Raw genomic sequence first — 16,345 nt, 5'->3', positions numbered from 1 at the left:
TTATGGGTTGGAACCTATGATGGGGTCATGCCTCGAATGCTTATGAACTTCCTCATCGCTCTTCGACAAATCGGTTAGCATGGGACTTGCCCAATTGCTTAATTGCTAACATATTTACTAGATTTCACTGTTAGGAGTTGGCTCGACTCTAATACCAATTATCACAATTGCACTCTTTTGGAATTCGCAAAACAATTATGGTGGTACTTACTCTCACCCTCGAGTCAGTTAAACAAATTAAATTCCATGATTAAGATATCTTGATTCTTATGAACAAGGTAAAAAAGTTATAAAAAAAACCTTTATTATTGGTACTATGTTTAAAAAATGTCTATTAAATTTTAAAAATAGCATTAACATTCTTTATTTTTGTTAAAAGAAAAAGTTCAACGCTTCTTCGACGCGTAACTTGTGCGTAAGTCTCCTTTTTAGCCCGAGTTGACTTCCATTCGATTGTTTTTCGCCCCCATTTTGATATTGACCTAAATTTGACTTGATTTCGGGCCTAACAACAAGCTTTCAAGAAATTTGGCGCTCCCAACGGAAAAACAAGTTTTGAAGGACACACTTCTTCCCGGTAAGTTAGACTTTAGACAAGTAATACTTGTAGGGATCGCTAGAACAAACTAGGATGCGAGTATGATGAATCTTAGGTGGTTAGAATATGGGTCAATATGACAAAGGATGAACTGCGAGTATGATGAATCTTAGGTGGTTAGAATATGGGTCAATATGACAAAGGATGAACAATTTAGATAATTATGACACGTATATTACAACATTTAAAATTTCCCTTAGAACAAGACAATTGAGAAGCATGCCTAATATAATGTCTTCTGTTGTGGTATGATGGAGGAAGGAATATTCTGATATGTGCTTTAGGTGATTGATGGATTTTATCTCCCCATTGAACTTGTGTGATTGTGATATGGTTCTTACCTTATTTTTTCTGTGCATTAAGGGGTTGGTAGACATACTTTCTTAATAGACATCTGTGAATGTGTAGACACGTCTAACGTGTTAAAGACGGTTTGATATGGAATAAATCCAAGAGAAGCCAACAACACGTCTAACGTGTTAAAAGAGGTTTGATCGAATATCTCAAGCCCAGAACACTTGTATGAGATTCAAATCACTCTACAAGCCAGATCGATCATGTCCAGCTAGAATGATTCTTGTTGATCAAATATCTCAAGGCAGGAACACTTGTTTGAGATTCGAATCTTCACAATCAAGATTGATCATGTCGAGCTTGGATGATTCTACATGCAACCCAAGTGAAAGCACAAATGCATTTTTCAAGTCTACTTACAAATACAACGTACATGACTTTATATAGCCTCAAAATGAAACTCTTACCTTACCTGAGATATTCAAGAGCGTAACATTCATACTTTAGAACCATAATTAACAACTATGCATACTTTATGGTTATAATTAGCCATCATGTAAATATAACTTTAGAGTAAATAAAAAGTCTTAAAATATATTAATGAAATACAATAACTCTAAATTACTCTAAATTGTAATCTACCCAAACTTTATAATAACGAAGCTTCATTCTTTTTTCGATGTGGCATGAATTGAAATATCTTTTGATAATTTCAACCGCATTTTGATCTTCACATATCTTCATTAAAGTATATTGTATGATTGATGTCTCTTGGTTCCTATCAAAATTGGTAGTTATATTTATTTTCCTAATAGAGCATGCATCGAGAGAACTCAGTTAAGATTAGGGTATTATAACTAGTACAATTTTTATGTAGAATTAGAAGTTAAACCTATGTGCACTTAGGAATTGGTTAAGCCGAGAGGTAACCCCGAACGTCCTATAACTGAGAAATGGATTTTAAACCGCATGAACGCCCTTAAGAACCTCGTAGACCTCCATGATGTCTAAACATGATTTAAGTAGCTTACATAATTACGAAACTAGTTGAGTTACTATTGAGTGTAGAATTGGGTCAGGGCCAACATCCTGATCCCGTTAAACCGGTTCTTGAGAAGAACTAGGGACTACATAAGTAGTTAGCTCAAGGTATAAACCCCTATTGAGTGTAGAAATAGACGAACCTGTAAACCAGTCCTTTTTGGACTAGGGATTACATGGGTAGAGGTTAGGAGGAGAGTCCCTATTGAGCATAGGAAAGAGGCAAGGTTGATGCCGTGACTTCGTAAACCCATCTTGAAAGTGATCAGGGACTACGCGGGTAGGTGGTTAGTATGAACACTTCTATTACTACAATGTCCTAAGCCAGTCTCAAAAATGGACTAGGGACTAGAATTGGAACTTGAAGACCTTTCCTATTTATAGGTATAGTAATTCATTAATCATAGGTAGAGTAATTGAAGGGAAGAAAAGGAATAGAAAAACAAAAACAAAAGAAGAAGAAGAAGCCATATGGGGTCAGAGATGTTTTGATTAACAGAGAAAGAGCTATAACTGAACCCCTTTTTTTTAAAACCCTTCCTATTCAAACTCCTCAAATTCCGCACCTCTCCATCTTCACTCATTCCTAATTAAATTTCGGATCAATTCAAATTTTAATCCAATTTTAACCTATTTAATCAACTTCTTAGCTATTATACTGTTCATTCTAATCAAATAAAGATGTCAAATCAACCAATTGGACCAAAATAGATCAAAAAATTAGGGTTCATGTAAACGATAATCCAAAAATTAAGAGAAAATAAATTTAAAAAATCTAAAAAGATATGAAACAGATCCTACCAGATTCAAAAAATGAATATCCTGAGAGGATTTCACGTCAATTAATTCAATTCAACAACAATTTGAATGATAACCCATCTCCCCATTTGATAAGTGAGAGACAGTTTGAACATTAATGAACCAAGAAAACTGCTGAAAACCTCTTCATATCTAAAATCGTCCATGGCTTCCTCTTTCGAGTCCGCCACGCCCCATTTCTTCAAGGTCATTCTTCCACAGACCCTCACTCAATCAAAGCTCGTAAGTTCTTCATCTCTTCCACCATAGTTCCATTTGATAATCCGTATTATCAAATGGGGTTTTAAAAATGTGTGTTTTTTTCAGGCTATTCCGCACAAATTCGTTAGAAAACATGGGGAGGCCTTGGAAACTGAAGAGGTGCGTCTTAAGGTAGCGAGTGGGGCAGAATGGAAAGTGGGTTTGACAAAAAACGATGAAAAAATATGGTTTGAAAAAGGATGGGAAGAGTTTGTGAAATTTTACAGCGTTGAAATTGGTCATTTTTTGACGTTTAGATACGAAGGAAACTCATGCTTCCATGTTGTTATATTCGATAAAACCGCTTCGGAGATTGAGTATCCATTAGGTTGTGGAGGGAAAGTTAAAAAAAGGGAGAGGTTTTCAATTAGTGAAGAAGCCACAAAGTTCCAATCTTTAACGATGAATCCTTCATTTATGGTAACAATGGGAGCTTCGTATCTTCATACAGGGAAGAGCTATCTGGTAATGATCTTATTATTTGTTGTTTGTTGTTATGAGATTGTTGGTTTGATTGAATTTGGGTGTTGTTGTAGAGTATTCCACAATGGTTTGCAAATGCCCACATGGAGAGTCCGAAGGAGATGAGTGTTGAAGTGTCGGATGGAAGGGTTTGGAAGATCTTGTGCGGTGAAAGGTGGCCTCATGGTGTGAAGAGGGTGGAAATGAGAGGGGGTTGGAGGGATTTTGCGAGAGATAATGGGTTGAAAAAGGGTGATATTTGTGTGTTTGAGTTGATGGAAACCAGTGAGCTATCGTTTAAAGCTACCATTTTTAGATCGGGGTGTCGAGGTTGAGTACTCACAAGAGCATGAATTTGGAGACTCATTTTGTTTATGGAACCAACTTTTTAATATCTCCTTACCCCTTTTATTTTTCTCTCATGAGTTTGTTAGATTGAGTTTTAACAACTTCATCTTAAAGTGATCTAGTTTTTTTTATTCATTTATTTTCAACTTTTCTTTGTATTCATACTTCACCCCGTTCGACACGTTCGACACAAAAGCTTAAACGGATGGATTATCGTAAACTTAATGATATTAATATGTTAATGCTCCTTATTGCGTTGACTTAAAAATTTGAAGAAGGTACCATTAGTAGAAATCAATGTTAATTATAGGGCTAATGACATTACCGAGTTTGAATATACCATATTAAATTATTAATGAATTAGAAAGAGTGAGGCGGGGACTTATTTGTTTATAATAAAGTCATTAAAACAAGGTGGAAAAATAACATTAATGTAGCTACCTTAATTTTGGTCCCATGGCTGTCAATGTGAGAGTCATCAATCGGACATGAGTGTCTTACCTTTGTCTCATAAAGTATTTTAAGGAAGGGACTCTACTATTGAAAATGCATACACAAGCAATTATGATAGGACTTATTTTTTAGGTCTTATTTTTTCATAAAGCATTTAATGGCATTAAACTCTACTTGATATAGTACTTTTATACGCGCCTCACGTACGTATACATGGACCCACCAGGCAGGTGTATACGTATCCTAGGCTTGCCCTTTAGCTAGTGCACACTCACACTGCCAAAACCAATGAAGAAAAGGATCCCGCATAATATCATAGAGTACATCACTCACACGAGCCCGCAGAATATCATAGAGTACATCACTCACACTGCCAAAACCAATAAAGAAAAAGAACTTGCATAATATCATAAAGTACATAGATATCATAACGTACCCATTATAATGGGAAGTATCTTGATGGACATGACATAAAAAATGAATGAGGTCCCATAGTTGTAAATCATATCATAAATGTAAGATCCAGTTCGTACATTTGTTCTTTCATAAACATTTTCATGAATACATACTTGGCATAACAATATTTCATAGTCATAGAATTAATCATGCTAACATAGTTTGCATGACATATCATAGCATAACGTAAGTCATTAGTCATAAAATATGACATGTGGAGGGCCACAAAGCACGTGTTATTCATACTTCATTTATTCCATCCAACCAAATTAATAATAGAGCCACTTACCTGCATAGCTTAAGCTATCGTCACTAATTTATCCTTGAAGCTAGTTCAAATCTGTTCCTTGAAGTTTAAGTCAACCTATGAAAGTTCATCACATCACACCAGATTAGTTTACCTAATACAGGTTTCTGGGTCTGAAAATGGATTATTGGGTTGGCTCGTGACGAAGATGGTTGGGCTACGACCTCCACGTGGGCTAACAGTAGATGGACCCAAGGCAGATCCTTTTCAAGAAGCTTCTTTTTGTGATTTTCCTCCCGTTTGGCCTTATTTTTCAGCTAAAGTTTGGTCAATTTTGATCGGTTCTTACCCTCTAATTTCTAGAACATGTTCTTTTTTTTATACTTAACTTTTTTATGATCGTCGGAGTTAGGCATGTATGTAATTCAATATTTAGTTTTACGCCATCATTGGAAGAACAATTAGGTAATTAAAATCGACGCTTAGACAATTTTTTTCCTAACCCCAAACAAACAAAGTTAGAATTAAACCAACAAAATTTGTCGAAAGGAAAAGCTTAGAACACAACTTACTAGAATGACTTATATCAATGACGATGCCTCTTCTCTAGTGTCTATAGAATAATACTTCATTTATAGGTTTGAAAATTTATAAACCAAATAAATACCAATTTCAAAATATTTTTGAAACAAAGTAAACCAACCTCGTCATTAATTAGTTGAGTTGAATCCATTTAATAGGAAGATTTTGTATATCTCTTGAGTTCACCCAATTTCTCAATATCCCCACAATGGGACTGACACATAATAATTCCTCTAAAAAGCTATCTGTAAACACTCCACTGAGTAGCAAACACGAGGGTGGATTAATTGATTTGAAGATCAATAAGAATGTCCAAATTTCTTCAACAACATCTCCCCGGCATGGCTTCTTCCAGTCAACTCTGCAAAGACCCCGACAACCCCCATTTCTTTAAGGTTGTTCTTGCTCATGCTCTCAAGGAACAAAAGCTTGTAAGCACAACTATTGTATCTATATGTGTTGTTATGTATTTGAACACAAACCTTATCCTCTTCGTTTGGTTTAGGAAATTCCGAAGAAGTTTGTGGGAGAATATGGTCTGAAAGCCTTTGAAAATAACCCAACAAGGGTTAAGGTGGCTGATGGGGAAGAGTGGGAAGTGGGTGTCACAAAGAGAGATGGAAGAGTGTGGTTTGATTATGGGTGGCAGAAGTTTGTGGAGTTTTACAATGTTGGATTGGAGTACTTTCTTGTGTTCAAATATGAACTCCGATCTTCGTGCTTCCATGTCGTTATCTTTGATCCTACTGCTACGGAAATCAAGTATCCACTCGAAAAGAAGAAGCTAAAGATGGGGACAAATTTTGATGATCTTCACCTAATTTCTCACCCTCACCCTCAAGGTATGTTTCTTGTTTCAAAATGAGAATTTAGTTACTTACTAAGCTCGATCCAAACCAATAACCGAAGTAGGAAAAAAAAAAACCAATTAAGGTAATTCAATTGAGATAGTTTTCCTTATTTACACAACCCTAGAATCTTCCCGAGCCTCAGTCTCTCGAGAGGATCCCAAACAGTCTCCTCTTAATTGAGGTTCGACTTCTTCTCTACAGTCTCAAAAACTTACCACCATAGTCTTCCCAAACCTCCTTCTCTCGAGAGGATCCCAAACAGCTTCTCCTTAATTTTAGAGCTCTCAAACAAAGTACATCTTTGAAGTTAACAATTTCTTTATTTGACACTTAAAGATTCTATTAACATAACTAAGACAAGGGAATGACTCTATACCATTTTAAAAACCACGAACTTGTGTATGATATTATCCACTTTGAGCATAAGATCTCATGGTTATGTTTTTTATTTTTTCAAAATGTCTCATACCAAGAGAGATAATGTTCCTTACTTATAAATCCATAATAACTTCTCCTGAAATGTTGAACTATTAATAACTTTTTCCACCCATTAATAACTTGGTTCGATTAATAAATCATACAAAGATTAAATTATTTAAGCTTGCTTAGACTCACAAATTTTAATTGAAGAACTATTTTAATTCTTTTAACCTTCCAAGTGTCTACTTTTTACCTCTTTAATCTTGTAAAATTAGCTATTTTGATCATCGTTAGCTTTAAAACATAGGCAATGTTAGCAAACAATCGAATGAACTTACTCAAATAAGCATTTGAAGAATTTACAAACCAAGACAAAAATGGGATTTTTATTTTTGATCTTTTAGTATCTCGCTTTATTTTCACACAACCACCGATTAATTAACAACCAACTTACAAAAAAAAAAAAAAAAAACCCTAATTTGAAAGTTGGGAAAGCTAGCTTTGGCGCCATGAAACTGATGAACAACAGGAGAAAGTTGCGGTCGATGACGAGAACGAGCGAACGAGCGGGGGCGATGGCCAAAGCTACTACTTTCCAATCTATGACTCCCAACCCTTCTTTTATGTGCAAGATCTATCCTTCACACATTCAGTCAGGAGCATATCTTGTAAGCAAATTTAAAATGATGGGTTTAGTATAATTTTGCATCAACAACATTTTGTGTAATGGGTTTTAATTACTTGTGAAAAGAATGTGCCAAGAAGATTTGCGGAGATGCATATAGAAGAGGGTGCAGAGATGGTTCTTCAGGATTCAGATGGAAGAACGTGGGGCGTTACTTACTATTCTTATTTGACTCCACAAATGAAAAGGAGGGTTGAATTGAGAAGAGGTTGGAGGAAGTTTTTTGTGGACAATGACTTGAAAGTTGCGGATTTCTGTGTTTTTGAGATGATCAGCAAAAACAGCACAACAATCGCTTTCAAAGTTCATATCTTTCGGGCTTCTTGATTGATTACAAGGTTGATTTTTTAGGGTTTTGAGGAATAGGGGTATGTTTTATATCTTGATAATATGGGGAACTTTGTGGTGTATGCATGTTTTTGTCATGGTTTTGATAATTGAAATGTATGATCGTATGTGTTTGGAAATTTGAAGATGTTTTCAAATCTTAGTTTGATTAGAACTTTGGTTTTTTAGTTTTCTAATGGTTTGATTTCTTAAAACATGAAATTAACCATTAAAAATTGGTTCTTATTGTAACCATTCAACTTTCTAGACCACGGTTTCGATTTTGCTACCAAATGCATCTTGACATCATTTTTAAAATATTAGATCGATCGATCGATTTTGGGGCTGTGGCGGTGACTCCTTCGTTTCTGCACATCTGGGAGTGCATGCTGAGTTGGTGGCATTTCCTCTTGCACAGGTGTTCGAGGGACTAACTTACGGGAATCTGGGGTCGCGGTCCTCCTCTCACGCCTGCCGCACAACTCTGTTGGCAATAGGAGGCAATTCTCTAGCCTCATCCTTGTTAAAAATAAGACTCTTCACAATGGTATGATATTGTCCGCTTTGAACATAAAGTCTCATGGCTTTACTTTTGATAGCAGTAAATTTGAGAGACTTACTTTTATTCATATTTATTCATAGGATCCAATGCCTTTTATAGAAAAAATACATGAAAACTAATAATAAGAAAACTAATAACAAGAAAACTAACTAATAGAAATTTGCTACCTCAACACTTCCTCCCTTGAACTGAACTCGATCAAGAGTTTAGTTCACAACACTCATCCCAAACGCATTTGCTACCTCAATACTTCCTCCCTTGAACTGAACTCGATCAAGAGTTTAGTTCACAGCACTCATCCCAAACGCTTCTTTGATTCTTTGAAATGATGTCATCTTCAAAGGCTTTGTCATTATGTCGGCCAGCTGCTCCTTAGTGCTGCAATAGACCAATTTAATTACACCTTCCTTTGTCAATTCTCTGAGAAAATGGTATCGAACCCTTATGTGCTTTGGCTTTCCGTGCATGACTGCATTTTTTGATAACTTGATAGTGGACGTGTTGTCACAAAACAGAATCATCTCTTCATCTTGTTCATGCCCGATTTCTTTCAATATCCTTTTCATCCAAATGGCTTGACAGGCACATGTAGCTGCTGCTACATACTCTGCTTCAGTAGTTGACAACGTGACGATTGGTTGCTTCCTTGAGGACCATGCCACAGCTCCTCCACTCATTAAGAAAACATAGCCTAAAGTGCTTCTACTGTCATCCATATATCCCGCATAGTTACTGTCGATGTAGCCTAAGAGTTCACTCTTCCCTTCACGTTGATACCATATCCCAAATTCTAGAGTTCCCTTCAAGTACCTCATGATTCTTTTTGCAATAGCAAAGTGCAACTCGGTAGGATTTGCCATAAATGACTAATAAGACTTACCATAAACATCAAGTCAGGTCGTGTGGCTGTGAGATACATTAAGTTGCCCACCATTTGCTTATATAGTGTTGAATCGACCTTCACACCAGCTTCATCTTGGCCAATCTGCTATCCAGGGACTATCGAATTGCAAACAGAGTTGTAATTTTGCATCCCAAACCTCTCGATCAACTCAGCAGCATATTTTCTTTGACATATAAGGATGCCATCAGTCTTCTGCATCACTTCAATGCCAAGAAAATATCTCATCTTCCCCCAAATCAATCATGTCGAATTCATCCATCATGGAGCGCTTAAACTGATTCAACAACTCCTCATCATTACTAGTGAGCAATAGATCATCAACATAAATGCTCACAATTAGAATTTTACCTCCCTTTTGTTTGATGAATAATGTTTGTTCACTAGAGCTACTTACAAAACCTTCCTTGACGATATAAGACAATGCGACTAAACCAAGCTCTAGGCGCTTGTTTTAGTCCGTAAAGAGCCTTTTGCAGCTTATAAACCATGTTCTTCTGCCTTGCTACTTCATAACCTTGTGGTTGTTCAACAAATACATCTTCCTTCAGCTCACCATGTAGAAAAGTAGATTTGACATCGAGCTGATAGATTCCCCATCCTTTTTGTGCTGCTACAGCAATGATCATCCTCACTGTATCCATTCGAGCCACTGGTGCAAATACTTCGGTGTAATCTACTCCATACTCTTGAGCATACCTTTTTACAACCAGCCAAGCTTTGTACTTGTCTACCTCTCCAAGTTCATTTAATTTGGTCTTGTAAATCCACTTAACCCCAATAGCCTTGGCTCCAACGGGAAGTGCAGTCAGCGACCACGTGTGGTTCCATTCGACGGACTGTATCTCAGCATCCATTGCTTGTTTCCATTTCTGATGTCCTACGGCTTCTTGAAAACTGGTCGGATTTGATATGGCAATGAAAGCTAGAGTTTCAATCTCGACTCTAGCCATGTTTGCTTCTTCCTTTGTATCTGATAGCCCTTCTCCTGTGATATAATCTGCAGACCAGATTGGTGGTTTTCTCACCCTGCCCGTTATTGCTGTTGTTTCTCCAGTTGGTGGATCGTTTGGTGAAGGAACGTCTTCAGTGTATTCTTCTGCTTCTTCCGCTTCCTTTGCATTTTCAACATTTTCATAATCATTTTCCCACTCAAGTTCAATGCTTTCTTCACCGGAATAACCAACATCTTCCCAATTCCACTTCTTATATTCCTCAAATATCACATCTCGACTGATGTGAACCTTTTTCTCCATTGGATCGAACATCTTAAAGGCCTTGGATTCACTGCTGAAACCTAATAGAACACACTTCACGCTTTTGTCATCGAGCTTGCTTCTTTTAATATCAGGGATATGAACATATCCGATACATCCAAATATTCTAAAGTGTTCGACTGATGGCTTTCTTTCACTCCATGCCTCTTCTGGAGTCATATCTTTTACAATGAGTGTAGAAGATCTGTTAAGAATGTGATTCACCCATTGCACAGCATCTGACCGGAAAACTTTTGGTACCTCCTTCTCTAATAACACTGCTCTCACCATGTTCATGATTCTATGGTTGTTGCGTTTAGTAACGCCATTTTGCTGAGTCGTGAAGGCGGTGGTCAGCTGTCTTTTGATTGCATGCGCTTTACAGAATTCTTTTAATGCAATTGAATTGAATCTCCTCCTCTATCTGTTCTTAGACATTTGATGAACAATCTAGTTGGCTTTTCTACAAATGCTTTGAATGTCTTGAACTGATGAAATGCTTCTGATTTTTCTAGCACAAAATATATCCATGTTTTTCTCGAGAAATCATCACTAAAGCTTATAAAGTACTTTATTTGACTGTTTGATGGTGGGTTGATCGGACCACAGAAGAGTGGATAAGCTGTAATCTTTCAGTGGCTCTCCACTTGCTTTGCTTCGGAAATGGAACACGGTGGTGTTTCCCTTTGACACACACCTCACAGATAGTTTTCACATCTTCAATTTCAGGTAAACCCACAACCATCTCTTTACTGCATAATGTGTGAAGTCCCTTGTAGCTGAGATGCCCATATCGATGGTGCCACAGCTCTGCCTTGTCTGAGATATCAACCTGCAGACATATCTCCTCATTTGTTTTGTTATTTGATTCACCCAGCAGGATAAACATCCTATTAGCACTTATAACAGATTCTGCTATTTTTTCTCTTGAGGGATGAAAAATGCTGCATGTGTTTCGATCTCCTCCTTTGAATAGCACGTCTAAACCCCTTTTTTGAAGTTGTCTAACACTAAGCAGGTTGTTCTTCAGTTCCGCAATATAATACACATCGTTGATCACATAGCTTATTCCCTTAAGTATTATTTTCACTGCTCCTTTCCCACCAACCATCAGTTTGTGATTGTTCCCAAGCTTGACATTATGTGAGAAGATAGTATCCAAGCTTGAGAACATACTTCTTTCTCCACACATATGGTTTGAACACCCAGAATCCACGAACCACATATCTCTTCTTTTAGTACCTTGAAGCTCCACATATGTCATGAGAATAACTTCATCCTTTTCTTCGATCTCTACAAAATGTGCTCCATTGTACCTAATTGGACATTCATATTGGAAATGTCCAAGTTGGTGGCAGTTGTAACACTCGATTGTTGCTTTGTTGAATGAGCGTCCTTTGCCCCTGCCTCGACCTCTGTATGATCCTCTGTCTCTGCCTCTTCCTCTGACATTGAGAACTTGATCACCTTCTTCATGACTGATCTTCTTGAATTTCTTTTCATGTACAGACAGAGAGCTTTGTAGTTCATCAATGGTCATCTTTCTTGTGTATTTTGACTCCTCGATGGCTACCACCACATATGTGAATTTGTCAGTCAGAGTTCGAAGTATTTTCTCAACAATCTTCGAATCTGACATGTCTTCTCCGTTGCTTCTCATCTTGTTGGAGACAACCATTACTCTTCCAAAATAATCATCGATGTTTTCTTCGTTCTTCATTTCAAGAACCTCAAAATATCTTCTTAAAGTTTGGAGAAGAGACCACTTCACTCTTTCGTTGCCTCCAAACTTTTTCTTCATCGAATTCCAAATGTTCTTGGATGTTTTGCGATTCAAGATCTGTTCAAACACAATCCGATCAATTGCTTGGAACAGGTAGTGCTTCACTTGATGATCCTTCATCTTGAACTCATTAAGATTCCTTTTCTGCGATGCAGTCACTTTGATTCCGTCTGTCGGTTCGGTGTAACCCTCTTCCACTAGACTCCACAAACCCTTGGCACGCAAGAGGTTTTCCATCAGTTCACTCCAATGGTCATAGTGACCATCAAACTGTGGAATCTTGGTGAGTGTTTTGTCGCTGCTCATTTTCTTTCTTGTATCACTTTCTTGGATCCTAACCTGCTCTGATACCAAAATGATAGCTGTAAATTTCAGAGACTTGGCAAATGTACCAAAAAAATGAACATCTTTTATTCATAGGATCCAATGCCTTTTATAGAAAAATACATGAAAACTAATAACAAGAAAACTAACTAACAGAAATTTGCTACCTAACACTACCTAATTAACAGAAATTTGCTACCTCAACAGCTTTCAGCTTCCCAAAAGGCCTCATACCAATAGAGATGTATTCCTTTACTCATAAACTCATAATCATTCCCTAAATTAACCAACGTGGGACTCACTCCCAATAATCCTCAAGAATCCTTCCCTCGAACAAAGTACACTATAAGCCTCCCCTTCATCGAGGCTCGACTCCTTTCTCTGGAGCCCTCGAACAAAGTACACCCTTTGTTCGACACTTTAGTCACTTTTGACTACACCTTCGAGGCTCACTATTCTTTGTTCGATATTTGAGGATTTTATTGACATGATTAAGTTTAGGGCATGGCTCTGATACCATGTTAGGAATCATGGATCTCCACAATGGCATGATATTGTCCACTTTGAGCATAAGCTCTCATGGCTTTGCTTTGGGCTTCCCAAAAGGCCTCATACCAATGGAGATGTATTCCTTTACTTATAAACTCATGATCATTCCCCAAATTAACCAATGTGAGATTTCTCCCCATTCTTCTGATCTTTCCAGTTTTCTCTCTCTGCGACACATCCGACATGCCTTTACACTAAGCCAAGTCATTCGGCTCGACCTTGCCTCTGCTCGGGCCAAGATCTCTCAATGCAACGTTGCATCTCATCTTGTTATCTCGATCCTCATCGACAGGGTCCATATGTCTTGATGCCACCCCGAGTCTCAGAATGTCGTCGTCCATCATAACTCGCTCGGTCATGCCATCGAGAATGAGCCCGCGTGTCTTTCATCTCATTGGGACTTCTCGAACATCCATCCATCCGGGTTCTATCGAGGCATTAGCCCTCCCGTGCCCATGCCGAGTCATTTACGAATACCATACCGGATAGCGGGTGTATGTAGCAACCTCCAACACGTGGGCTAGGGCTCAATACCGACACACCCGTGCCGTCCAGTACCATCCTTCAAAAACCCATTTCAAAGGAAGTCGCCCGAGACACACGTCTCGGCACGCTCGCCCACACTGTGACACACGTATGTGCCACAAGGTAGCTCACTTAGGCCACAGGGCCCAAGGGTGGTGGAGAGCTAACACCATGGTACCCCTATAGTACATTTTGAGCCATTTTCAATATTCTAGGCGTAGACATGATTTTGTTGAACGGTCATATGGTGTCGTGCATTGTCCGTCCACTGTCCGATTTACACGAAACTTGGCGAGCATTCATATTTCATATGGACGGACTTAACTCCCGAACCGCATGCCCAAATTCCTTCCGAAACCCCAACTTTTGAGGTTAAGGCCCGTGGTCCTACCCGGCCCTTCAACAAGCCTATCTTTGCTCTTCATGTCTATTCAATGTCTCTGTCTTGCTTATGTATCAATTTGTCTTCAATGCCCACTTCGCGTGGTGGTGTGTTGCATGATGTATCGTTCTCCTCGATCGAATCATGGCACTCTTCTATATTGGCCCGCATGTGGCCGGATGGGCGTCTCTTGAGGGACGCCACTTTGCTTGTCATGACGTGAGGGTCACAACCTACTCTCTTCATAGTATGGTTGTGACATTCTCCCCCACGTAACTTAGTCATCGTCCTCGATGACTTACTCGGGGCACAATCGTACTGCAAATTGTGACATTCTCTCCCATTTAATTTAGTCATCGACTTCGATGAATTTCTCGGGGCGCATTCGCACCACTGATTGTGAAATTCTCCCCCACTCAATCTCGGTATCATCCCGATGACGATCTGAACTCTCTGACTGTTGCTGACTCGACTCGCTGGAATTGGTTGTGTTTCAGAAAAGTATAAAATTATTAAGCACCTAACTATCTTTTGTCATAATGCTCATCTTGTTGACATCTTTCGTCAGCTTGGGGACAAGTTCGAGTGGATGCTTCTGACTTTTCCTTTGTCATATGGCACCACGTTCTGACTCTTGACTTGGTCAGTTGTTGGGTGAACTTGCCTCAATGTGTGTATACTTTCTTAGTGACACATAATGGTACACCCCACAGGGTGTGGCTCGCAAGTCAACTACGATATTATTCTTCGCAGTACTAAATACTATGGGAGCGGAGTTTAGACGACTTGTTATTGACTTGTTGGAAAACAAACGTGTTTCAGACGAATACGAAAATTTGTGCACACTATCTACGGGCTATCCCCCTTGGGACCTATTTTTGTTGTTCGCGCATCTTGGACTCGGCCACCGAGACTCGCAACGTAGACATGACTATTCAGTGTTTGCTATAGCTGTGGGCGAGGCTGACTCTCTCTGCAAACACTCCCCAGACGACTATGGACTTCAAAGGGGAACTTTGCCCTATTGTGGCCAACTTGGCCTCAATGTGTGTATTCTCTGAGTTGCACAAGGTGGGCTCGTAAGCCCGACCACGACATCTTCTCGTCGCAGCCACTTCTTCTATTCAGTCAATTCAAAACTTTTGACACAGTCGCTTTAGTTGTTGGCACTACACTTCAGCCAACTCTCTGTATTTTTCCACCTTTGTGTGGCTATTGCTGCACTTGAACTTCTCACGATCTTCTCGCAGCTTCACTTCTCTTTGTCCACTTCCAGCTTGATGCTCACTTCTCTAGCGGATACTGGTCTCGACATCTCTTGTGGAGTCATCCACCTTAGGCACAAGGTGGTGGCTCAAGGAATACACGTGTGTTCGCATGTTAGAGCACCTTTACGGGGTGAGAGACTTATTGATTTGGCTCTCCCCCACTCGAATTTGGCTGCCTCTTTGCAGCAAGGTCGTCCTCCCATAAGGACTTACATAATCTAATTCTTCTTCCTCTAATACTTTGAAAGCTTTTTCAAATTTCAAGGCATGATCAAGCATCAAATAAGTGGAATTCCATCAAGTCGCCACATCCAAACAAACAAATGCTTTACATTTAATTTTTTCTTGTTCAACAAGATCTTTAAATTTTGTCAATCTCTTGGGAGATAATCTAACATACCTCAAAGCATTGCGAATACTAGAAATGGAGTCATGCATTTCTTTAAGCCCTTCATTCATAATCAAATTAATTATGTGAGCACAACACCTCATGTGTAATATTTCTCCATCTAAGACAAGTGAATTCCAACTTCTAAGCCTTCTCGTAATATATGAAATAGCTATATCATCGGAACTTGCATTATCAACTGTGATAGAGAAAACCTTATCGATTCTCCATTCCAATAAACAACTCTCAATAATCTTGCCAATAGTCTCTCCCTTGTGGTTAGCATCTTGACAAAAGTTGAGAATTCTTTTATGCAAATTCCATTTTGAATCAATAAAATGTGCAAATGTGCGGTGATTACCATGTAATTAATGTTTTGCAATGAAGTCCATGTGTCAGACAAACCCTCTTGGAATGACTGACTAAAAAATCTTTCAACATCTTTTTTTCTTCTCGATAGAGCTGAAATATATCTCTAGCAATGGTTACTCTTGACGGAGGGTCAAACTTAGAACATGCAATACTACAAAACAATTTGAAACCCTCATTCTCTACAAATTTAAATGATAATTCATCCATAATTA

At 38.5% G+C, this 16,345-nt stretch overlaps 1 protein-coding gene and 1 pseudogene across 1 annotated transcript; one reads left to right on the top strand and one right to left on the bottom strand.

The window, feature by feature from the left end:
* The first annotated feature begins 2,782 nt into the window (after nt 1-2,782).
* LOC111777689 (putative B3 domain-containing protein Os03g0621600) lies at nt 2,783-7,963 on the top strand. The gene is made up of 7 exons (XM_023657406.2): nt 2,783-2,974; nt 3,059-3,457; nt 3,529-3,784; nt 5,835-5,971; nt 6,046-6,382; nt 7,298-7,479; nt 7,563-7,963. The coding sequence occupies exons 1-7, from the start codon at nt 2,897-2,899 to the stop codon at nt 7,821-7,823; spliced, it is 1,650 nt and encodes a 549-aa protein (XP_023513174.2). The 5' UTR covers nt 2,783-2,896; the 3' UTR covers nt 7,824-7,963.
* Nucleotides 7,964-15,496: 7,533 nt separating this feature from the next.
* On the bottom strand, nt 15,497-16,126 carry LOC147787696 (zinc finger BED domain-containing protein RICESLEEPER 2-like; annotated as a pseudogene).
* Between the last annotated feature and the right edge of the window lie 219 nt (nt 16,127-16,345).

Source organism: Cucurbita pepo, chromosome 16, assembly GCF_057944985.1.
Source record: "Cucurbita pepo subsp. pepo isolate OVF chromosome 16, ASM5794498v1, whole genome shotgun sequence".
Lineage (NCBI taxonomy): Eukaryota > Viridiplantae > Streptophyta > Magnoliopsida > Cucurbitales > Cucurbitaceae > Cucurbita > Cucurbita pepo.
The sequence above is the reverse complement of the archived record's forward strand: the minus strand, read 5'-3'. Positions and strand labels throughout refer to the sequence as shown.